Here is a 25,880-nt window from a genome sequence, read left to right as displayed (position 1 = left end):
TTGACCATGTTTGCTGCTTAGAGTATGTTTATATGCTGCAAGAGTATGGATTGTCCCACAATGGGAGCATTATACAAATGGAAGGATCTGAGCTCCATTTTCTTTCTTTCCAACTCATATGAGAAATAAAATATACCTGGAAAGAATGGATAAGAAAGTTAAAAAGAAAATCTTTGACCTGTTTTCATCGGAACTAGGGGAAAAAATGCTTTCATTTGTATCCATAAATTCCACTACCCCCACCCCCACTCCCACCATGCAGTTCCCCACACACACCCCTCCTCAAATGAATCCTTGTGCCTCCAGACTCGAAGCTCTGCACAGTTTCTAAATTGGCTTTCTCTTCTCCGTAGTGAAAACAGTTGTATAATGTTTGGCAACGAGTGAATGAAAACACAGATGTACAAGCCAGAGACTTGTGAAGTGTAGGAATAAGGAAAACCCTGCTTCAGTTTGAACCAAAGAACTTAATCACAATGAATTGTAAACCCAATTTGATGTCTTAAATGAGGAAGGGGGATCACAGGATTATCAGCATTTCTCCGGTCCATCAGTCTGGGCTGCTCTGAGAATTCCTCATGGAATTGAGCCAAGAAATTGACTGGGAGGTCAGGGATGGGGGGATATTCCTGGGTCAGACTCAGAGAAAACTGAAGGTGGTTGAGTTTGAATGAAGTCCTTGGTGGCTCCATTAGCTTCGGAAGTTAATGTGTTGAAATCTGAATGTGTGTTTCAGGCTAAATCTGGGTCTAATGAAGATTTTTAAATGGGGATTTAAATCATTGTTCTAAGGAAGAAAGAAAAAACACAACAACCTAAACCAGTTTCCAGCTCAGGTTTAAATTCCTGGATGTGTCATTATATTGATTATTATAAAAGTTATGATGAAAATTATAAATAAAAATTTAATAATGAACTATTATACATTATTTATATAATATATAATAAATTTATAAATTATATTAATATCCTAAATGAAAATTCCAAGTCTGCTGCTTCATTGAGACATGGAGTTAGCCCTGGGTTCCTGAAAACAAATTAAAGAGGAGTACAGATGCTGACAAGTCCTCCTAAACTAGAAAGTCTTTGGGTAGAGCCCTTACAGTGTGTTTGTAGTCTTGGCTCATAGCCACGTACGCTTAGGCTAAAGGACTTTTCCAAGACAATCTTGCCAACTATAGGGAGTTGTAGAGGGATGAAAGACCAATGCCAACAAAATTTCAAATCCTTAAAATCCAAATTAAATCCAAATTCAAATCCTTAAAAATCCAAAACCTTTTTTCAGAGAGGAAAGTGATTTAGAACAATGTTCCTAAAATCTTCCTCTACTAAAGATAATTGTTGAGAGAGAGAGAGGTCAGGGGGAGGAGCAGGAATAAGCATTTATGTAGTGTCTACTATATGCCAGGTACTGTTCTAAGTGCTTTACAAATGTTATCTCATTTTTTTATAATCCTGACCACCTGCCCTGGAATCAGTACTGTGCATTGGTGCCAAGGCAGAAGAGCAGTAAGGGCTATGCAATGGGGATTAAGTGACTTGAGCAGGGTCACACAGCTAGGAAATATCTGAGGTCAGATCTGAACCCAAGAATTCCCACCTCTAGGCTTGGTTTTCAGTCTACTGAGCCACCTCGCTACCCCAGTATAATATCATTTGATCCTCATGACAGCCCTGGAAGGAAGGAACTACTACTATCAACATTTTACAGTTGAGGAACCTGAAATAAATAGAGGTTAAGTGACTTGTCCAGGGCTACATAACTAATAAGTGTCTGGGGCTGGATTTCATCTCAGCTTCTCCTGATTCCAGGTTGCCTTGGAGGAAGGAGGAAAAGGAAGAGAAGAAGGGAAGAGAAGAAAAGGAAGGAAAGAAGGAAGGAAGGAAGGAAGGAAGGAAGGAAGGAAGGAAGGAAGGAAGGAAGGAAGGAAGGAAACTTAAAGAATTTTTAGATGCACATAAGATAACAGAAAAAGACCAGAAGGAAACAGATAAGCAGGTCAGGCTTGAAAGGGAAAAACAAGTTTTACATAATACATATTTGCAGTTTCACATATAACCCCCTTTTTCTGTTCTATATTGTATATGGAAACATTCATTTTATAAAGTTTTGAATTTCTAAAATTTAAGTTCTGGTATTGAGTGGCTGAAAAAATTTTTAAAATCATTATCATTAAGCCTCTCTTTATGTAACTAGACTAGTCCTTGGACAACAGGCATATGAACCATTACTAGAACAATACTTAATACTCTCAAACAGTTTTCTTACCTATAAAGTCAATATAATAATGCCCAACTCACTTCTTTGGTGTGAAGATCAAACAAAAATATATGCAAAGCTCTTTGCAAATCTTTGAAGTGTTTATAAATGTTAGCTATTGGTTTTATTATAATACATTACTATATCATATGTTATATATTAATGCAATGTATAATAATGTAATATAGTAGTGTAAAACATTATATTATATTAACATATGTATTAATATGATAATATACTATATTATGATGAAACATTGGTATAGGACTTTTATTAAGGCAATAAACAAATAAGAGTATAAACAACTACAGAGAGTTGTTGAATTTTAAGTCTTTTTGATAGAAATGTTTCTCCCTAAGAACTGTATAAGATTCATCCCAAATGGAAACCATCTAGCTCACATCCTTCAAAGCCTGTCTCCTAAACATCTGATGTAGGTTTGCTAGTAAACCACTTGCCTTTCCCTTGCAATCATGTTCATCTTTGCTCATTCTTGGCCAGATCCCTCTCTTTGTTAGCATTTCCACAGTTTTAAAGATGAATACTAAGATCACATACTCCAAAAGTCCAATGTGACAACTTTTCCATGTAAGACATGTAGCAACAGAGTCTGAACTAGAATACTTATATTGTCCCTAAGACAAATGAGATTTCTAGCATATGTCCCCAAAAATCAAGTATAGGCTTCCTTTGTCAGATTTATGACATTATTTCACACTCCTATATAATTTATCCCTCTAATCCCACAGGTCATTTATGAAATGCCTTTAAACAATTCACATTTCTTGATTCTGTCAGACAATCTTTCAAACTTGGAATCTTCAAATAACTAATACTTCTTGCCATCAAACTAAGTAACCATAAATGATACCTTTTAGAAAATAAAAAAGAACAATTGAAGGATTATTCACCCTTAGCTTGTATAGACTTATTTGGAAATATGCCTTCCATTCTGGGGTTTTGGTTTGGGGTAGGGGTTGGTGTTTTTTTTTCAGTCCTTTTAAGTTTTCCACTCTATTCTGAAATGTTCTATTTTTTCAGCTGTGCTCATGATTATCATCTTTCCTCTTTTCTAAAGGAAAAGTCATGGCATTAAAATATTAAACTGGCTAATAAAAGATTCATTCATTCACCACATATTTATTAAGTGTCTATTACGTGGAAAGGCTTGTACTATATTTGGTATGCTCTGTTTTAAAAGGCTTGACTCTCTGGGGGTGAAATTGAATCTCCCTATACTCTTGGCATCTGAATGGAAACTGGAAATGCAAGATTCAGAGTATATATGCAGTGTGGGACACTGGTGGAACCACAAACTCTAGGTTCAAACTCTGGCTGTTACTTAACACTGGTGTACCTGTTCTTCTTGCTGTTCAGTTGTGTCTGAGTCTTCATGACCTCACTTGAGATTTTCTTGGTAAAGATATTAGAGTCACTGGCTGTTTCCTTCTCCAGCCCACTTTACAGAGGAGCAAACTGAGGCAAACAATTAAGTGACTCACCCAGAGTCACATGGCTAGTAAATGTCTGGGGCTGGATTTGACCTCAGGTCTTCCCTTTTCCAGGCTTAGTGCTTTATCTACTGAACCACACAGCAGTCCCAAGGAGAGTCAATTAATCTCTCTGAGCCTTGGTTTCCTCAATTATTGTTTCTAACTTCACATCTCTGGTATATGATCCATTCTCTATGGAGTGCCACAACCCTAATTCAGTCCCTCAATAGGTTTTACCTGGACTATCTGCCTACCCTTCTAATTGATCTCCCTGCCTCTCAAGTCTCCTCCTCACCCTGATTCATTTTCTATTCAGCCACCAAAGTGATTTTCCTAAAGCACAGTTCTGACCAAATTATCCCCTATTATTCAGAAAACCTCAGGGGCTTTGATTACTCTCAGGATAAATTAACATATTTTTAAAAACCCTTTAGTTCTATCTTAGAATTGGCATGAAGAACCATTTCCAAGGCAGACGAGTGATAAGAGGTAGGTAATTGGAATTAAATGACTTGCCCAGGATCACACAGCTAGGAAGTGTCTAAGGCCATATTTGAACCTAGGACCTACCTCCTCCAGTCCTAGTCCTCTATCCACTGAGCCTAGTTGCCTCCTTAGGGTTATTTTGGTTTTTTTTTTTAATTCCCCTCCAGTCAATCTGTGACCCAGAAATACTAGCCTATCTGGAGTTCCTCCAACCAGATCCTCCACCCCTTCTCTCTGGAAGGCTGGAATCTTTGCCTCCTATTCCTAGCTTACCTGGAGTCCTTCACATCTATACTCAAACCCCATTTGCTACAGAAGGTCTTTCCTGATTCCTCTCATCTTCTAGTGCCTTCCTTTCTGAGGTTACCTTCCATCTATCCTGCATAAATCTTGCCTGTGCCCACTTATTTATGTGCCATCTTCTGCATTAGACTCTGAGCTTTGGAGGAGAATCACAACTTGGGTCTGTTTTCATGACCCAGCACTAGGCATGGTGGCCATCATTACTAAGTATTTAATAAATACTTTTTAAAGATTTTATTTGATCTGATGGTTTTGGACTAGATCACCTGTGAGGTCATTTCAGATTCTAATCCAGGAAGCTTGATTTTTTTTCAAGTTTGGGCTCCCATCCATAGGAAGCCCAGAATCTTGGGTTACTCAATGGAATTCTGAAGCCTTCATGGTTTAGTGGCCTCAGTCTCTACACACTCCTCTCCTAGATTATTTAAAAGTGATCCCATTTATGTAAAAACTCCATCCACTGATGAAATATAGCCAACTGGCCTGAAATGTATGTTCTAAGAGCCTTCCTTTGGGACATTTTTGGGGATTTAAAGCTCTTTACAACCTTGCCCTTTCCTACATTTACTCTCATAGATTAAAATCTGTGATAGAGGCAGCTAGGTGACTCAGTGGCTAAAGAACCAGGATGAGACACAAGGTCCTTGGTTCAGATTTGACCCCAAGTACTTCTTGGCTGTGTGACCCTGGGTAAGTCACTTAACCACAATTGTCTATCCCATACCATTCTTCTGAAACTGATACTTATTATTGATTCTAGGACAGAAAGTATGGTCATTTTTTTTAATCCATAATAAATTCATAGACTTGGTGCTAGAAGGGCTCTGATAGGCCATCTAATCCAGGGCCCCTCATTGGCCTTTTATATAGAAATAGAGGGATAATAAAATTAAGTAACTAGCCCAGAAGGACACAGGTCAAAGAGCCAGGATTTAAACCCAAATTCTCTGGCTCCAAATCCAATTGTATTTTCTTTCTTCTACTCCTCTTCTATAACTTATAGAATAGGGGTCTGTTGGAAAATGTTTAACAACCAGTTCTGTTAGGGGGAAAAAGTAGACATGCCACATTTTTAAGTTTAATCAGTATTATTAACATTTTCTCCATTACTTCCTTAAGACTTGGCAATTAACACTATAATTGTTGTTCAGTCGTGTCTGACTCTTTGTAACTCCATGGACCAGAGCTATGCATAGCATTTTCTTGGCAAGGATACTGGAATGGTTTGACTTTTGCTTCTTCAGTGGATCTTTTTGTCAGGCAATCAGAGCTTAAGTAACTTGACCAGGGTTCCACAGCTAGTGTCTAAAGCTGGTTATGAACTCAGATGTTCCAGATCCCAGCCTCAATTACTCTTAACCACTGAGCCACTTTACAACAATAGATATAGCATTTACCCATTGCCGAAGGTTTAAATGCTCATACTAAAAAATTTAACAATCAGCTTTTGTGAACCAATTCAAAGTGGCTCCAACACATGCCTACAGAAGGACCCAAATTAGACCCATGAAGTTGGAGACTTCTCAGACTTGAGAAAGGCTAGGAAAAGTTGCAGCTGATGTTTTCCTCCCTGAAACAGGTTGGGGCATCCTCCATGCTGGAGAGAAACTTTAGAAAAAAATGGATGCTCTGAAACCTCTGGAATGGAATATGCTCTAAAACAGCTGGGGTGGAGTATAGCCTATAAAGTCAAAACATCCGAGACAGGCGGATAAGCCTTGAAGTGAGTAGAGCAGAGTGGTGACCCAAGAACATGAATTTCTAATGGGCTGGGTCAGCTTGGTTTCTGGACAAAAAAGAAACTGTTGTCTTAATTATAATAGCACTTAACGATCTTAGAGAGAGCATGTGGGCTGTGACAAAGAACAGAGAATAAGTTTCTATGCGAAGCATTTTCCAAATACCATCACAGGGAAGGAGAAATCTTCATGGATTTTTGGAAAGCATTCTGGATTCCCTCTAAGATAGTCAAAATAAACCTTAATTAACCAGAGCATAATTATCAGAGCTGACATTTATTTTTCCTCCCAGTGCTCTGGTTTTAGGAAGAAGAGGCAAGTCACAAGAAAAGAGGATCAGATCTGGCACTTTTCTCAATAAAGCAATTTTTAGAGCATGTCCAGGGGGTGGCAGCCATTGAAAATTCAGCTCTGAGTCCCACTCTTTCTGAAGCTAAAGCCTGGGACAATGAGGATGGATATTCATAACTATAACCCTGAGGCCCTGAAAGACCTTCAGTTTTCTATGAGGCTGCCTCCACCGGGTAGAGAAACAACCATATAATTGCACAAAGCTGGCTCAGTTTTGTTTAACAAACTCTGAATATCTGGTCACATGCTATAGAGTGGAAGGAACCTCACTTTTATCTATCCCTCCCCCACTTTATAGATAAAGAAACTGAGGTCCAGAGAGCCTGACATGCCCAACATTGCATCGTCTCAAATGCATTATGACTCCTTTCTTTTTGATTCCTCCAAGCACCCCAATCTCCTTACCTCTTTTTCTAGACCATCTTTCTGTCCTCTTTTTTTCTCCTAGACCCTTGTCTTCCTTCCTCTCTTCCCCTATTCTGATTTACTCATCTCTGTGTAAAATTTATTTCTATACATCTCTTTTTTTAACCAATCATTTCTCAATATACTAAGCTTCAAACTGTGTACTTTCCTTTATAACAAAGAAAAAGTTAAGAAAACTCAGCCAATGGAACAAGCATGTTGTTCAGTTGTCTCAGTCATGTTTGACTCTTCATGACCCCATTTGGATTTTTTTGGCAAAAATACTGGATTCATTTGACATTTCCTTCTCCAGCTCATTTTACCAATAGGGAAACTGAGGCAACCAGAGTTAAGTGACTTGACCAGGGTCATACTTGAACTCAAGAAGAGGAGACTTCCCGCCTCTAGGTGAGGTTCTCTATTCACTGCACCATCTAGTTGCCCAGAACACCATTCATTCTTCTAGTCCCCTAATTCTGAAAAAAGTACAAGCAAGGTCGGTCAGTACAATGCTTCTCTTTTTCCTCTCTTCAAGGAGCCCCGATTTCCTCCTCTCGCCAAGCCATCTCAGTTTCTCAAATGTGAGCTCAGTACCTGAGAGGTCTGGAGGTTGGGAAGTCCCAGAATGGCTTTCATCCTTCCTGCATTGGCTCCAGAGAGGTTGTTCAGACCCTCTATTTCTAAATGAAGTCTCTGGTTTTCTGAGTATTTTTCTTTCCTTTTAAGTCAGCAGAACATTTTCTGAGCATTAACTGGAAAAATAACATTCTTCTTCCCTTATAAAACATTACATCTTTAATTATGGGTTCATTAGTTTAAAGCTAGTAAGGAGTGAAGAGGTCATCTATTCTCACCCTCTTCTTTATACATGAAGTGAATGAGTCTCAGAGAGATTAAACAATTTGTTCTAAATGACAAATTTGGAATTTGAGCCCAGGTCTTCGAGTTCTAAATTGAAGACACTTCTAAGATATGATATAGAAGACTTTTTTAAATTTGGGATTCCCCCATTTTGCTCTATAGATCTTCACATATTGCTATCCTTCTTCTTCTACATTTTCACTCGGTTTTGGAGTTCTTTTTATCTTCTTTTCTTACTTCCTTTGGGTAAAGTCAAGAAAAGGCACTTAAAAAGCAGCTCGTTTCTTGTAAGACAATAGGGAAACTGAAAAACTATATATAAAGTAAATGCTATAAAAAGAATGAAAGTTTGTCACTGAGGTCAGAACAAAAAGAATGAGATAAAAGCAGGAGATTTGTCTTAAATATGAGGAACATCCTTCACAATTAGTCATGATTAAGTAATGAAAGAAAAAAGGAGGGGAATTGATGAATAACTAGTGCTGAGGCCAGATTATGCATGAGTATATCTGGAATGATTCAGGGGTGATTAAATTAGCCCTTCCATGACATGGAGAAATTGAATAAATAACCTAAATGGTATTTCTCAAAAATGCAGGCATTTACAAAGAAATTTGACTTGATTTTGATGGGAAACATCAAATATCCCTAAATAAAGAAGACATGGCACGGTAGCCAGAGAACTTGGGTTGATATCAGTGCTGCCCTATGTTACCTAATGGTCTTGGATAAGTAACTTAACTTCTTGGATTCAAGTACCTGGACTTGAACAATGTGTGTGGGGAACTGTGGTTGGGAGAGGGATGGGGAGTATTGTGAACTAGATGACCTCTAAGATCCCTTCCAATCCTGAATCTATGATTTTATGGAAATTGCAATAATCACAAGCTGGGGCAGCTGGACGGCACAGTGGATAGAATGCCAGGCTCAGAGTCAGGAGAACCTGGGTTCAAATATGGTCTCAGACACTCCCTGGCTGTGTGAACCTGGGCAAATCACTTGACCCCAATTGCCTAGTCCTTGCCCTTCTGTCTTAGAATTGTTACTAAGGTAAAGACTTTAAAATAATCATCATCATAATAACAAACATTTATACAGTAAACTTTTCATATTTTTTCATTTGATCCTCAACAATCCATTTGATCTTCATTTTGTAAGATAGGTGCTATTATTATCCCCATTTTCCATTTGAGGAAACTGAGGCAAACAGATTAAGTGATTTACCCAAGGTCACAGAGCTAGTAAAAATCTGAGGCCAAATTAGAACTCGATTCTTTGTGACCCCAAGCCCTGAACTCTAGACACTGCCGCAGTATGCACTTTCAGGAGCTTCACGAGAATTATGGGGCACCGGATTGAGTGCCAGGTCTGGATTCCCAAGGACCTGATGTCAAATATGGCTTCAGGTATTTACTGGGTGACCCTGGACAAGTCACTTAACTTCTGTTTGAATCACTTTCCTCATCTGTGACATGAGGATAGTAGTAGATCCTATCTTCTATTTTTGTGGTGAGGATAAAATGATGTAGTAATTACAAAGTATTTAGAACAGTGCCTGACATATACATTATAAGCATCATACAAATGTTAGCCATTATTATTAGAAGAAGAATAATCACTTGCTATTTTATTACACTGTAAGCATTTGGAGAGTGGAGAGAATTCAGGCCCTAATAGTCACTGAGCATCTTGGTTTTGCACTCCAGGGTCTGTATCCCTTAGCTGCCTAAAGGACCATGCAACGCAGCAAATATGCTGCCGACACCAGAATAATGAAGGATCCAGAGTAGGAAGTCTCAGTCCCTCTTGCTGTTTTCCCCCTCTCATCTGGAAAAAAAATAAATAAATCTCTTTTCTTTTCTTTTAGGCTTGCAAATTTTACAGTTCTCAGTGGTATGTGGTGAACTACAAATATGAAAAATATTCTGGAGACATTCGACATTTGCCACAGTAAGAGTCTTTTTCAGTTCATATTTTTGCCCTTTCAAGCCTTAATGCTTACTCATGATTTGAGATATGGTCTTTTTTATGTATGTGTTGATCCAAGATTGGGTAAATTCATAGAATTTCAGTTACCCAACTGATTAAATTACAATTAAAGCCTGGTGGTATGCTCAGGTTTGCCGATTCCACTGTATTCCCTGAAGTCCGTCATGTGAAGGCATGAGGAAATTGTGAATGAATTTCTGTATGACCTCTCAGTTGTATGGTAGGTGATAAATGAAATGACTATAGGACAAAGATTCAAGCATCTGAATATTTTGATTTATTAAGCAATGCATGACAATTGTATTTGATTTCATCTTTAACCCTCTACTGTTTGTTATTAATTCTTATTCTATACCCCAACTGACACCAAAAATATCTGGGACAGAATCTTCCAGGCAACATTCAGACTCTGTTGATTCTACCTTTTTCTGTCCTGAGAGAGCAAATATCATCCAAATGACATCAGTCACAAAGCACCATGTCCTGATGTTATTAACATCCTAGCAGAGCAAACAACTGAACAACTGCTATGTCCAAACCTTTGGTACCAGCTTAACTTGTGGAGTTGGAATACCAGCAAGGGTTTAGATTATGGCATATCTTTAAGATTTTATCATGGGACTAGAACATCTAAAATAAAGAGCTGGATGGAAATATGGGAGTCATAGAATGCGATTTCTCATTTTATGGATGAGGCCTAGAGGCATTGCATGATTTGTCCAAAGTTGCGCCAATAGTAAGTAGCAGAGCTGGAATTACAACTCAGATCCTATAATAATTTCTCTATCTTAAGAAAGAAATTTATATGGAAAATCTACATATTTAAATCTACAAACCTAGAGGATGCCTTGGCACAGGGACATTGAAAAGTGCTCTAGATTTAGCCAGAAAACTTGAGTTACTTCAACAAAGCTGTTGATGATGATGATAGTAATGGTGATGGTGAGGAGGAGAAGAGAGAAGAGGTGGTAGTAATGATAGTGATTATAATGATGATGATGATTGTGGGGATGATAATGATTATTGTGGTAGTGATAATGATGGTGGTGGTGATGGTGATGAAGATGGTAATGGTGATGATGATGGTAGTGTTGATGATAATGGTGGTGAGAGTGATGATGATGATGGTGATAATGATAATGACGATAGTGATTGTGATGATGATGAAGATGGTTATGGTGGTGGTTGTACTCATCTCTTTTCTCTCCTCTTTTTCTTTTGGGATTCAGAAATCATCTGAAGATAAGTCTTTCTGCTACTCTTATTCTTTTATATTTGATGCTCTGTAGACTTTTGTGCAGATGAATGAATGGATGATTGTTGTTTGAATATTCCAGCTCACTTGGGTAGCAAAAAGAATAAGCTCTTTTTGCCCCCCTATAGTTTTTCATTTATTCTACTAGGTTTCTATATTTTGAAACACTGGAGATGGCCTCCATTTAGGTGGCCCTTCTCACTCCATCTTTGCTTTGGGAAAGTTTAAAGGGATCATTAATTGATGAAAATGGGAACTACAGTATTGGAATCCTGTCATAACCATACAGCATCTTTTGTTCTACATTTCATTCCTAAATAATAGAAAAAAGGGTAAGAGTCCAAAGCAGAAATTTTGTGAGGTGGGTTTTTTGTTTGGGGGTTTTGCCTGAATATTTTTTGTCTGGACCATTGCAACAACTTCATAAAGGTTTTCCCTGCCTCTAGTTTCTCCCTTCTCCTATCTATCCTCCAGACAACTGTCCAAGTGGTATTCCTAAAGTATGGGTTTGATCATGTCATTCCCCTGGACTAGAAGTTTTAATGGCTTCCTCTCATCTGTAGTATCAAATACAAACTCCTCTGACTTCTAAAATACTAACTCTGGTTTAATTTTTCAGACTTAGTATCACCTCTCACACACTATACTACCTAACCAAACCAACCTCTTTGCTATCCCTCACACAAAACATTCTATATCCCATCTCCAGGCTTTTACAAAGAATGCCATTCATTCCTAGAAAGCATTAAAGCATTTCCTCTTCACTTGAACCTTATAGAATCCCTAACTTTTTTTAAAGCTCAGCCCAAGCACAGCATCCTATATTAAGCCTTACAAATTCAGCTACTAGGGCCTTTCTTGTATAAGATCAGATTTATGACCTTATGTATGTTTTTACATATTTTGTGTGTTAGAAAGACTGAGTCCTCAATGACCATCCCCTCCATCTCATGTGGATTTCTGTTGTTTCCCCGATAAAAATTAAGATCTTTGAGGACAGGAATTATTTCATTTTTGTTGTTTTACTTCCAGCACCATATATATATACCTTTCACATAAAAGTGCTTAAGAGATGCTTGTTAATTGAATAATTGTTGATTCTCTTTAGGAAATGTTCCTCTTACTATATGGGTTCCTAGAACATGTGTAAGGAATGAAAATTGAACCTTTGATCTTTTAAGGAAAGTTCTATCAATATAACTCAACCAAAAACTATTCTCCTTCTAATCATTAGAGCATAAAAGTATGCTTGATTTCTCACAATTCCTTCAATATGGATTGAGATACATTTTTTCCATGCTAAAAGCCACTGATCAGAACATTAAAAATGAACTTGGCCAAATATCTAACCATTCATAATGAAATGCAACCCTGAACTCTCCTCATCACCCTGTGTCTAACCTCACATTAGCTGATTCCATCTGGGCCCCTGATACACAGAAAATTTAAGTGAGGCATTATGGGTGATCATATTCCATGAGTCAGTTTCCCTCTTTTTTTTTCATTTACATCAAACTCCCTCATTCGATTTTGTCACATGGCATCTATAAAAGCAAATGTAAAACCACATTTTTTGGTTTTGTTTTTGTTTTTTTTACAAGAGGAAGACTTCTCTTTTCTAAATATAGTTCTATATATTAGGAAGTGGTTCATCTTGGGAATAGTGTGCTTACAGCAAACAGATTGATTGCAGTGTGATCCTAGATGGAGTATTTAGGATTGCCTATTTTCAATAGAAACATTCCTTCTTCTAGGCTCTCTCTAACTATTAACTTATTTGATGGCAAAATATCAAAATCCTACCCACCATCCAACCATCATCAAAAAAAAATTTCGAAATGGTGAAGAGGTGGCCCAGGGAAAAATATTTTTCACCTTTTAGTAATCAATTTCACTGATCAAAAAAGAAACTACAAGCTGTGAAAACCATGGAAAATTCTTAATCTTTATCTCGTGGGCAAGAAAGAATTATTGGCTAAGGAACAAGACTGAAATAATTGAAACAATATTGTTTAGGGCCTTCCTTTAATGTTTCCCCCCATTTAACTAAAAGCAGTTGATATCAAAAAGAAAAAGAAGTTTGCCATGGAATAATTCAATTTTATTGAAGGAAATTTTCAGAATTTCAGAATTGTTAGAAAATGATAACTGGAAAAAAATTAAGAACATGACATTGAATATTTTTATCTCCTTTTTTCTTAGAACTAGCCTGAGAGATAGGCGTTGTTATTAGCCCACTTTACAAATGAGGAATCTGAAGTATACTTGCCCAGGATCATGCAACTAGTAATAAGCCAAATTTGAACTCAGGTTCCTGACTCCAGGTCCAGTGTTCTATCTACTATGATACCTAGCTGCCTCTAGAGGCTGTAAAAAATGCTATCAGTTTCTTTACTATTAGAGGGGATTCGTGTAGTACTAAATGTAAAGGAAACTAATGTTCATGGTATCATAGAATTGTTATGTGTTAGAGCCAGATGAACTTTAGGGGCAATTGAGAAAAAGCGCGACTCGGAAGAAAAATTACTTTTTTCCTATTCACAGAATTTTCCCTTCATGCTAAATAAACAAAATAGAAAATTGTTGGTGTTCTTGAGTGGTAGGTAGAGTGTTAAAATAAGCAGCTTGTTCCTTAAGCTACAGTGAGGCTTGTTATCCCAGGAACAAATGGGAGTGCTTGCTTTTGAAGTGGGCATGACCCAGCAGCTCTAAATCTGAGCAGATGGAATTCAGTTTCAAGTAAGAATAGACAGCAACCCATGTTGTTGATTCATGCCCTGACCAGTACTAAAAGGGATTCTACCTAGCAGAGATGGTCATGGCAGTAGCCAGTTACGATTTTAGCATGCATGACAAGCAAGAGCGGACCAATATCCCTTTGGGTTGTGGCATTTCCCTGGCTTTGATGCTTTTCTCGTTGGGATTCTATTTCTTCACGTCAACTGAAGTTGTAATTCATGAGAAAGTATGGAAAAGATATGTATTGTAGAAAATTGATAGAAATCGTTAAAGCACATTTAAGCATAACTTTTCTAATGTTTGTCTGCTATTTAAGTGACATGATTTGGGTTTATTTATTTATTGATCGTTCAGTTGTATCCAGCACTTCCTAACGGCATGAACCAAATACTTCATGGGGTTTTCTTGACAAAGACACTGGAAGGGCTTGCCATTTTCTTCTTCATAGGCTTAAATCTAGTTATTTCTTATTCAAAATTATATTCCCTGGCTTTAGACACATAGAGCTTTGGGGATGGGGCATCTCTGTGAGTTTTTTTTTTTTTCTCTTAGAATGAGCTGTTTTCTAATTCGAGCAGCTAGTGGTACAATGGATAGATTGTGGGACATGGAATCAAAAAATCTTGAGTTCAAATTCTACTCAGATACTTAGCTTGCTGTGACTGTAGGCAAATCACTTAACTTCAGTCTGGTTCAGTTTCCTTTACTGTAAAATGGGGGTAATAAAAGCACTCCAGAATTCTTGTGAAGGTAAAATGATATAATATTTATATTTGCAAAGCACTTCTCAGCTAAATAAATTCTAGCTATTGTCATTATTAATAATTGTAATACCATTCTCAGAAAGGTCATTGAGGCAAATTGTATATATTCTTCCGCTAACGCATCCCTCATTGCATTCGTGCAGTGAGGAAATTGGAGTCCCCTTACTGAGTTTTTTCCTCACTGAGTCCTCCATTCCCCAAGCACTGAAAAATCACTAAAGTTAAATTTCTGTAGAGCTACGCTTTAGATTGGGGGTTCTTAGCATTTTTTGTGTGTGGTATGGACCCCATTGATAGTCTGACCCTGGAACTTGTGTTGCCTCTCAGCAGTGCCACTTCCTTTATCTGCTGTTACCATTTCAAATATTCTTAATAGGTATATAAAATCTAAGTACTCCAGGGGACTTTATTGCTGAGCTTTAAGTGATAGCTGACCTTATATTTCCTTTCTTTGATCTCTTTGGGTTACAAACCTAATAGTGGTATTGCTAGGTCAAAAGCTATTCACAGATTAAAGGTCAATTTTTGTAAAGGTAACATTAAAAAAAAAAGTCTGGGCCACTTAGATCAATCTGAAACTATCCATTTGTTTCACCCTTCCCAGCATCCTTCCCTTCAGGAAGAAGGGTTTAACAGTGCCACAGAATCAGAGGCATTTTCTTCCTCCTATTAGAGAGTACTGAAGAACCATCCAAAGGCTTCCTGAATGCTATCAATATAAGAAGTCTCATTCCTAAGCATTTATTCCTCTTCGGGTTCAAATTCTAATTCTCCTGATTGCCATCATTCCACAGTGGCAACCTCACCTTAGAAGTTTATTCTGTCCCAATAGTCCAATCCTCTGATTAACCAAGTCCTCCTTTAATTTAATTTAATTTAATTTAATTTAAGGAAAGTGTCCAGGACTGTCTTGTCTTCATTATTCTTTGAGCTCTATTTCTGATTTTCCAGAATTTCCCACCTTACCCCTTTGTGAGTCCTTTCTCCCCTTCCCCACCCTGACCTCCACCCTACTTTCTTTTATATGATGTCTTCCCCCATTAAAATGTAAATTCTTTGAGAACCCCGACTCTTGATTTGCTTACATCTGTACCCCAAGCACTTAACCTCCCTCAGTGTGGTAGAGAAATCTCTAAGCCCATAAATTAAGGGAAAGGCCCTTTAGTAGAGCAAATCTCCCAGCCAGGAGCTCCTTATCTTAATGAAATCACAGCTCTACTCCCTATCCTTATGAGGCTAGAAGTGGGTACCAAGAGTCTTTCCTTAACTTCCTCCACTCATCTGCCACTGCTTTATATACTTCAGGAGTATGCCCTAGGCAGAACTCCAAAGATTTCATCATTTGGTGCATGGGTTTTCCTCCCTTTATCCCTGAAAAAGACCTTACATTTACAGATATTAAAACTACTCGAATGGCCGTTTGCATCCATTCCTAACCACCACTCCTTTGTCCTGAGCACCTAAAGGAAATAGTCTCATTGAATCATGAGTGTGGTGATGCTCACTCTACTAACATGCTTCTCCTCTCATCGCGGTCACGCTGCTCACCAGCAAGATCTCTGCCTTTCTCACTAGTTGCAGGTCTGTGGGCGCACGGGGTCGCTCAATAAGTCTCCCTCAAAGCATTCCATTTGGAAGTTTCTCTTTGGGAATGGCAAAAAGTGCTATTATTTCTGACAGTTTCAGTAATGTGTCTCCCCTTCCTCCTCCGTTCCTTCACCTCTTTGATTCTTTAGTCCATATTTTCATTTCCCCACAGTGCCCTCACTATAACGATGCCCGTATAAAATCCACATCATCACCATGAATAGGGTGACCAAACCAGTAATTCCCCCACACAGGCCATGTCCCAGAAGCAATCTTTTAACCTTTTCCTAGCCATACCATCTATTCAGATATGCACTTTACAATACCTAATCAGAACTGGCACCAGCAAAAAACAAAAACAGAAAAACACAACAGATTTTTCAAGAACACTATGACACACAGTGGCATAACATTTGAATAGCACATGGCCTCCCAGCAATTTAACAGAAGAGTGAACCAGCTGGTCTGTTCAACAGTTTTTTTCAGTGGGGGAAAAAAAAAAGAAAAACCCTTCTTTTAACTGTCAATTATAGCCTCAGGAAAAAGAAGAAAAAAAGATCTTAAATACTTCTTTGCATTTCTAGAGAACCACCTAACATAGGACTCTGAACAGAAATGTTTTTTTTTTTAATTCTTGGACAAAACTTCCAGAAAGATAAATCCCAATGGCACACTCAGTTTCTCATCTCTTGCAAACTACATCTCACAAGTCTTTATTTTTTTCTGAACCTGCCCATGAGTAACTAGAATTTAATCATGTGGCATCATTGGTCTGTCCTTGTCATTTTCTGATCTCTAAAGTTTGCTGCCTTTAAAGTTGTCATTGCAGAAGTGTTTTTAGAACTAGAATTCTTCCCAGTTTACAAGATGATTATCTTTAGAGGTCTACACTGGCTCCTGTGCCATTCAGAAGAACTTTCTATGGTTGTTGTCTTATTATGTCCTTTACATAGAACATATGACACTTTGAGCCTAGTGGCTCATTAGACACACAAGATCATAGAAAACAAAGCTGGAAAATAGCATAAAAGTAATTTAACTGACTTTCAATTTACAGATGAAGAAATCAAAGCCCAGGCAGGTCAAAATTCTTTGCCCAATGCCAGAGACGTAATATGGTAGTCTGAATTCAAAAACCTTTACTTTTTACCATTGTTCTTTAGTCATTTTCAACCATGTCTGATTGTTTGTGGCCCCCTTTGGGGTTTTCTTGGCAAAAATATTGGAGTGATTAGTCATTTCCTTACCCAGCTCATTTTACAGATGAGGAAGCTGAAGCAAAATAGTTTAAGTGATATGCATAATTAGTAAGGGTCTAAGGCTGGATTTGAACTCAGATCTTCCTGACTCTAGATTTAAGCATTCAATCCACTGTGCCAGCTAGCTGCCCTGCTTTTTTCCATCCTTCTTCCCTCTTAGGGTTTATATAAAATTCTAGCCATGATTTAAGGTCAGTTCTGTCACTCTTCTCTCTTTCTAAACTATACTCATCCCCTGGATTTACATAAATTTAACATTCTTATGAAAATTTTCTGGCAAAAAGCTAGCAAAAAAATCAAAGAATTCTATAGCTAGGAGGGAACTCAGAGATCATCTGGCCCAACATACTTATTCTATAGATGAAGGAACTGAGCAAATGTAAGGTGACTTGCCCAAGGATCGTACAAATGATAAGGAAAATAAGCAGATTTGAATCCAATTTTTCCATTTGCAAGCCCAGTGACCTTTCTGTGAGTCTACAGTGGCCTCATAAAAGCCTGCTTTGATTTCTCTTCTCTCAAAGTGCTATAGATCATGCACAACCTTCCCCAGTGGGTATTGCTAATGTTATTTCAGAGGTCCCTGCTTACTGTCTTTTCCATAGCTAATGTCTCCTGGAAACAGAGAAGGGGACGAGCTAGTTTACACTCCCTGGAAAGCAATCATTCCTGGGAATCCAAAGTTATAATCATGGAAGACACAACTGGAAAATAAGAAGAGCTGGTCTAAGCTTTTAACAAAATTATAAAGCAAGGGGAAGATTTCAGTGCCCCCAGTTTTTCCACCATCTTCATCTCCCCTCTCCATCAGACTCTCATCCCCTCTTCTCTACTCTCTCCTTTATTAAAATCTTCTATCAAAAAAGAATCTAAATATGGAAAAAGCAGCCTATTCTCATTGCCTCCACCCATCTTACTTACTCTTTAACCCTTAAATTTAACTCAATAAATGTGTTGAGTGATTGATTGAATGTAACGTTTCTGATGGCTGGATTTTGATGACCATAGGTCTAATCTTGCCAAAATAGGTGATGTCCTCAAAAAATACCTAGAATTAGTTAGAAGATCTGAGCTCAAAACCCTCTTTTCCCCCTAGCTCTGCTACATACCCCTATAGACATTTAAGACATTTTAGAGTTCTTTGTTCTGAATTCTAAGTTCTAAATACCATTTCTAGATTCTCTAAGCCTTGAACAATCAATCACCAAAATCAAACTCCTCTGCAGCTACCCTTTCAGTCAAAGGTTCTTAACATCTTTTTGTGGCTTGGATTCCTTTGATAGTCTGGTCCTGGAACTTGCCTTGCCTATTCACCTTACCTCTAAAGAATTTAGAATTCTATGTACCTATTATGTACAAGGCACTGTGCAAAACCTTTTACAAATATTTTACCTGATCCTTACAACCTTGTGAAAAAGGTGCTATTATTATCTCCATTTTATAGTTGCAGCAAATAGAAGCTAAATGACTTATCCAAGGTCATACAGAAATCTAGTGTCTGAGAATCTCTACTCTGTTCCAACATCTCTTTCCTTAGCTTGGACCAAGGGTAGCTTTTGAGCAGGAATGAAAAGAAAGCGATGTTGATCTTACTCTTTCCACGTGACTTACTTTGGAAGGTTTGATAAGTCAACTGATCCTTTACAGTATGACTTCAAAGACAGAGCACTGGCTTCAGAAAAACTCAGGGCAGATCCCACCTCTGATACTACCCCAGAAGCTCTATGAGCCTCAGTTTCCTCATTTGTAAAATAAGAAGAATAAACCTATACCATTTATACATTCAACTTGAGTCTCAAGTGAGAGAATGCATGTTAAGTATTTGGCAAGTCTTGAAACTCTGTAATTCATATTAACATCCATCTATGTAAAATGAGTATATTCTCTTGGAATATTTTTTAATCACATTCATAAAGGAATTTCGGTACACTTAGTAAAGACCCAATCAATGCAAATACAAAGCATTCTTGTTTTTCCATTTACTTATGGAGTATCCCATCCCCTGCCTCTTCCCTTTTCTTTTTCTTGAAATCTAGACTATCAGCATTATTTTATGAGTGAGTGAAGATTTTTTTTAAAAAAGTAAAAATAGAATTTGCTTCTGGTTTCTAGATTCCAAAAGAAAGCCTGTGGCTCTGTCTAGACAACATCAAATATCTTGATGGAAAGGAGAAATATCTGGATGCAGCCTTTTATCCCTAAAGCCAAATGGCTGTTTATTTAGAAATGTCTACATGCTTGGCTCAATTCATTTTTTTTTTTGCTTCCCTCTAAAGGGAAGTCATATACAGCCTTTTTAAAGTGCCTCCTGGAATCTGGTTTTCATTTTGCAGAGCAAGTCAGTGATATTGCTGCAATGATACTATGATTGGTAACGGTCCTACTGAGAGAATTTTCTGGATCTCCTAGATAAAACAGAGCCTTTGGGCACCAATGGACAACTTTGGAATAAAGCTGATTGTGAAGCCTTAATTAGGGAAGCAGCACAGCCTAGTGGTCTGAGCGAAAGATTGGTATTCAGTGACACTGAAGTGTTCCAACCACACCTTTGTTCAAATTGTCAGTCTCTAGGCTTGAGTGTGACATTTGCCTCCATTCTTATTGGTATTTACATTTCATAAAGTGAGGATAACAGTACTTAAGGAGAACTTCAACATTAGATAGGGAAAAAAAATTTTAAGGTCTCTTAAGACTTTCCTTTATGTAAATCAGGGGCTCCTAGTACAGTTTTGTGTTTGGCAAAGCCTATTTCTTCTCAGAATCTGGTTTTTATTTTTTATTTTTAAATTATTTATTTTTAAGTATTTATCCATGGTTATGTGATCCATGTTCCTTCCCTGCCCTCTTCTCTCCCCACTCCCGGAGCTGACAAGCAATTCCACTGAATAATATATCAGAATCATGTTTTTTAATGCAGAAAATAAAATATACAGGATTTTAATGGTAAATAAATATAATAAAATGTAAAAATATTATGTACAATATATTTATTTATTTATTCATTCATGGACCCTGACCTAAACAATGTGTTGGGTTTTTGTAAACCCTTACCTTCCATCTTAGAATCAATAGGATGTATTGGTCCTAAAGCAAAAGATTGGTAAGGGCTAGGCAATAGGGGTTAAGTGACTTGCCCAGGGTCACACAGCTAGGAAGTATCTGAAGCCAGATTTGAATCCAGGACCTCCCATCTCTAGGCATGGTAATCTATCCACTGAGCAACCCACCTGTCCCCATGATGTGTTTTATTTTGGCTGATCTGTGATTTTGTTCATGTAGTGAGCTTCCAATTTGGAAACTCTCCTCATCGAAGCAGGTCTCACAACTAATATGTAGTCAGTCCATCAATAAACATTTTTTTAAAACCCTTACTTTCTGTCTTAGTATCAGGTCTAAAACAGAAGAATGGTAAGGACTAGGTAATCATGGTAAAATGACTTGCCCAGGGTGACACAGCTAGGAAGTATCAAAATCCAGATTTGAACCCAGGTCCTCCTGACTCCAGGCTTAACACTCTAACTACTGTGTTACCTAGCTGCCCCAATGAACATTTATTAAGCTCCTACTATGTGCCAGGTACTGTGCTGAGCAGGGGGGTACAAATAGGAAAAAAGAAAGTCAAGAAGCTTAGAACCTATTGAGGAGAACAGCTCCTGCCAGATCTAGAGATAGGAGGTCCTGGGTTCAAATATGGCCTCAGACACTTCCTAGCTAGGCAATCCTGGGCACATCACTTAACTCCCATTGCCTAGCCCTTACTGCTCTTCTGCCTTGGAACCAATACACTGTATTGATTCCAAAATGGAAGGTAAGGGTTAAAAAAAAAAAGAATCTAATGGGAGAAGACAACCCATAAAAGGAAGCTGGAAAAGAAGTATTTCTATTATTTTTATTTTATTGTAGTATTCTGTGATCACTGTGTTTCTTTATCTTTTTTTCAGAGCAGAATTCAGACCAGAGAAACTACCTTCTCATTCCTTTGAAGTTGACCATGAAGATGCTGATAAGGATGAAGTGAGTAGACTGTTCAAAGTCAGACATTTACAGCCTGTAGATATCACTTCCCCAGGGTGTTCTTTCTACATTTGGAACAACCATATCACTAAGCCCTACAGTCTAATAAATAAAATGGTCTGGAGATGAGACTGATTCATTTTAAATTAGATGCCTCCAAATTCAGAAGCAACGTAGTATAATAAAGTAAGTTCTAGATGTGTAGTCAGAAAAAAGCTGAATTCCAGTCTGGTTTCTACATTTATTGTGTGATCTTGGGCAACATCTCTTTGGTCCAAAGAACTTTATAATTTCTTAACTAAGCCATAAACAGGTTGCCACCTGTGAGGGTGATATGCTCATGGCACTCCAGACAATGAATTCATCATCTATCTCCCATTTACAAAAGAAATCATTACAGTATTCTGCATATTTTTTGTACAGGACACCACATCCCACTCATCTTCCAAGGGAGGTGGAGGAACAGGAGGACCAGGAGTCTTCAAGTCTGGCTGGCTTTACAAGGGGAATTTTAACAGCACTGTCAACAATAGCATCACCGTCCGGGTAAGAATAATTACGTCATTCATATTTACTGTAGTTATTTTTAGGGTACCACCTATTGGGAGTCACAACAGAGATATTGTCATATGTGTCTGTATTCGTGTCCCCCCCTTAATATTTTAGTTCTCAAGTATGATGTCTAATTGTATGACTCTTGGCAAGTCATTTAATATCAGTTGTAAACCTTGCTACAATTGCTTCAGTTTTAGAATTGATACTAAGAGAGGTGAGGGTTTTTTTTTAAAAAAGAAGAAAAAATGGAATATGATGGTATTAAAAAAGAGTTTATCTCCTGAACAATGTCAAGAAATGAAGGAACTCAATGACATTCCTAATTTTTCTAATTTCTTTGAATAATGTTTTATGATTCACCCAATTTTAACTCTTCTTATTTTCCTTTTTGCTTCATTTTAGTCCTTCAAAAAACGCTATTTTCAGCTGACTCAGTTGCCAGATAATTCCTACATTATGAACTTCTACAAAGATGAGAAAATATCCAAAGAACCCAAAGGCTGCATCTTTTTGGATTCTTGTACGGGTGTCGTGCAGGTGAGTCTGAGATGTTTTCTTTGAGATTTTGCTTGAGGAAAAATGTTCATTTATAACCCCTGTGTCTATATTCCTTCCACTTACTTTAGCTATCCTATTTCAATAGTATTTACTTAGTAATGGTTTTATCTTTTAAAATTATTCTATTGATTCCTTTTGTTTTTATATCAAAGTCTTTCCTGGATACACACAGATGTGCATGTATTTGTATGTATTTTTACAGCTATGTGTGAATATATATATGTAAGTATGCATATATACTGCATGTATATCCATATACACATATATGTGAATATATTTTATTTATTTCTATTATTTCTAGATCATGAAATATTCCGCATATATAAGTATGGACATATATACACACACATAAACACATATGTTTATATAAAACACATATATAAATATTCATGTATATATGAACACATATACACATGTGTATACATAAATAAATACATAAATAAACTTCTAACAAATAAAAATCAAAAATCACCATTCAAGTTTTTATTAAATGCCAGGCACGGTGTCAAGGTCTGAAGATGTAAACACAAATTTAAAAACTATGCATGCTTTCAAGGCACTACATGTTCTTAAGAGAGATTAGATTTTTTAGTATGTATGTATCTATTTTTATTGTTTATTTATAGATATATATAGATATATACATATACAAATACACATTAATGGCATACATATATGGGCAAAAAAGATAGGTACAAGTTGCTTTCAATAAGAGAGTACTAGCATCTGGGAGAATTTTGAAAAGCTTCATTTCAAAAATTATGGTTGAGCTGAACCTGAAGGTAAACTTGGGATTCCAAGAGCCAGAGGTGATGGGAGAATGTGCTCCAGGGTTCAGGGATGACCACTTCAAAGATATGGAGACCAGTAATTAAGTATCAAAGTATAAAGAGCGTAAAAAGTTCATTTTGACTCAATGACAGAGCATAGGTATTTGAAAGGAGGCTGAGAAGACAGGTTAGGACCAAGTTATAAAGGACATAAAATTATACAATGATCAAATATAGTGTATTTAGCATTTGACACTCACACTCCCTACCCCACCTCAGGGTCTTAGTCTCCTCATATTCACAATGATAGAGTTGAACTAAATCGCCTCTAGAATTTTCTTCTAACTTTAAATAATGATAATGATTCACTTTATAGAATGACTTTTAGGTTTACATTTGTTGTTTAGCCATGTCCTACTATTTAACAACTCATTTGGGGTTTTCCTGGCAAATATAGTTTAATGGGCTACCATTTACTTCTCAAGCTTCTTTTATCAATGAGGAAACTGAGGCAAACAGGGTTAAGTGATTTTCCCAGGGTCACACAGCCAATAAGTATAAGCTTAAAAGTTAATATACAATAACTCCAAGTATTATATTTAATAAGATTTTTTAATTATAACTTGAAGTAAAAGGAATAAAAAAACAAAAGTAAAAGCCTGAGTAAAAGCCAGCTTTCCCAGCCACTCACACAGGAAAAGAGAGCAAGAGGGCAGGATTACAACAAACTTATTTACAGTATGTAAGGATGCTATGTGGATGAAGGGAAAAGGATTCTGGGAGATGAAGTCCAAGGGTTCAAGAATTCTAATTACACAGTATCTAATGCCATATTTAAACTTGGGAAGATGAGTCTTGACACTGGGTCCAGCACTCTATCCATTCTATATTTAACTGACCAAAGGTTCATATAGTGCTTGACAAATATTATCTCATTTGATCCTCACAACAACCCTAGGAGATAGATGCAATTTTTATCCCCATTTTACAGTTGAGGAAACTGAGCCAAAGAAAGATAAGTGACTTGCAAAAGGACACATAGCTTTTAAGTATCTGAAGTAGGATTTGAACTTAAATCTTTCTGGCTTCAGCTACAGGCTTCTACCCACTGTACCACCTAGCTGCCTCTAATAAATAAGCCACTGAACAATATGAACTCCTGCTTCATTGAATCATTAAATCAAGCACAGGTTTTTAAGCAGTTACTATGTGCCAGTATCTGTGCCAAGCCCTGGGGATATAGTGACAAAATGCCAGTTTCCTAGACTGAAGAAGTTTACATTGAAATGGGAGTGACAGCTGGTACAGATCTAAATCTATGCAAAAGACATACACAATGAATGCAGGGTGATTCTGAGGTGGGGTGTAGTAGCATCCAAAGGGACTGGGGGTGATCTCATGGAACGTGATACTTGAGCTGAGTCTTTAAGGAAACCAAGGATTCCATGAAATGGAGATGGGAAAGAAGCCCTTTTCGGGTATGAGGAATGGTCAGTGTAAAGTCAGAAAGGAAGTCAAGATCTGTTATGTGTTAGGTAAAGCTTGTTTGCCTCTCTTGGTCCCTTAATCCAAGCAGAAACAAACAGACAGAAACTGACAGAGACAGATAGACAGAAAAAGGGAGAGAGAGAGAGAGAGAGAGAGAGAGAGAGAGAGAGAGAGAGAGAGACAGAGAGAGAGAGAGAGAGAGAAAAGAGAGAGTAAAGAGAGAGAGAGAGAGAGAAAAGAGAGAGTAAAGAGAGAGAGAGAGAGAGAAAAGAGAGAGAGAGAGAGAGAGAGAGAGAGAGAGAGAGAGAGAGAGAGAGAGAGAGCAACAGAGAGTACCTTAGATACTGAGACTGAATTATTATAAGTAGATGGTGGGGGCAGCTAGATGATGGGAAGTCCTAGATTCAAATCTGACCTCAGACACTCCTTAGCTCTGTGCCCCTGCACAACTTACTTAACTACAATTACCTACCTCTTACTGCTCTTCTGCATTAGAATAGAATTCAGTATTGATTCTAAGACCAAAGGTAAGGACTTGTTTGTTTTTTAAAGTAGAGGCTCTGGGGGGCAGCTGGGTGGCTCAGTGGATTGAGAGCCAGGCCTAGAGACAGGAGGTCCTAGGTTCAAATCTGGCCTCAGACACTTCCCAGCTGTGTGGCCCTGGGCAAGTCACTTAACCCCCATTGCCTACCCCTTACCACTTTTCTACCTTGGAGCCAATACACTGTATTGACTCCAAGACGGAAGGAAAGGGTTTTAAAAAAAATAAAAATAAATAAAGTAGAGGCTCTATTTTACAAATTCCCTCACCCACCTTTACCTACCTTTTGGGGGGGGAGTCACAGGGATATTGACTAAGATCTCTGCCTTTTCCTATGTTTCCCAAGATTCAGCCCACTTTGGGTAACAGGATGTGGTTTATAATATTCTAAGGTCCCTTGAACTTTGGAGAGCCAAGAGGTATGTGATCACTTTAGTCATCATTTAGAGAAGCAATCTTGGTC

At 37.6% G+C, this 25,880-nt stretch overlaps 1 protein-coding gene across 1 annotated transcript in view; it reads left to right on the top strand.

Annotated features, from left to right (window-relative positions):
• DOCK10 (dedicator of cytokinesis 10) overlaps positions 1–25,880 on the top strand; it is a 385,255-nt gene that overhangs the window by 206,051 nt on the left and 153,324 nt on the right. Inside the window, exons 4-7 of the mRNA XM_044669448.1 lie at positions 9,766–9,848; positions 21,433–21,505; positions 21,929–22,051; positions 22,463–22,597. Coding sequence (XP_044525383.1) covers positions 9,766–9,848; positions 21,433–21,505; positions 21,929–22,051; positions 22,463–22,597 — 414 coding nt within the window. The remainder of the gene's footprint in view (positions 1–9,765; positions 9,849–21,432; positions 21,506–21,928; positions 22,052–22,462; positions 22,598–25,880) is intronic.

Source organism: Gracilinanus agilis, chromosome 3 (assembly GCF_016433145.1).
Source record: "Gracilinanus agilis isolate LMUSP501 chromosome 3, AgileGrace, whole genome shotgun sequence".
NCBI lineage: Eukaryota > Metazoa > Chordata > Mammalia > Didelphimorphia > Didelphidae > Gracilinanus > Gracilinanus agilis.
This window is presented reverse-complemented; position numbering and strand designations above follow the sequence as displayed.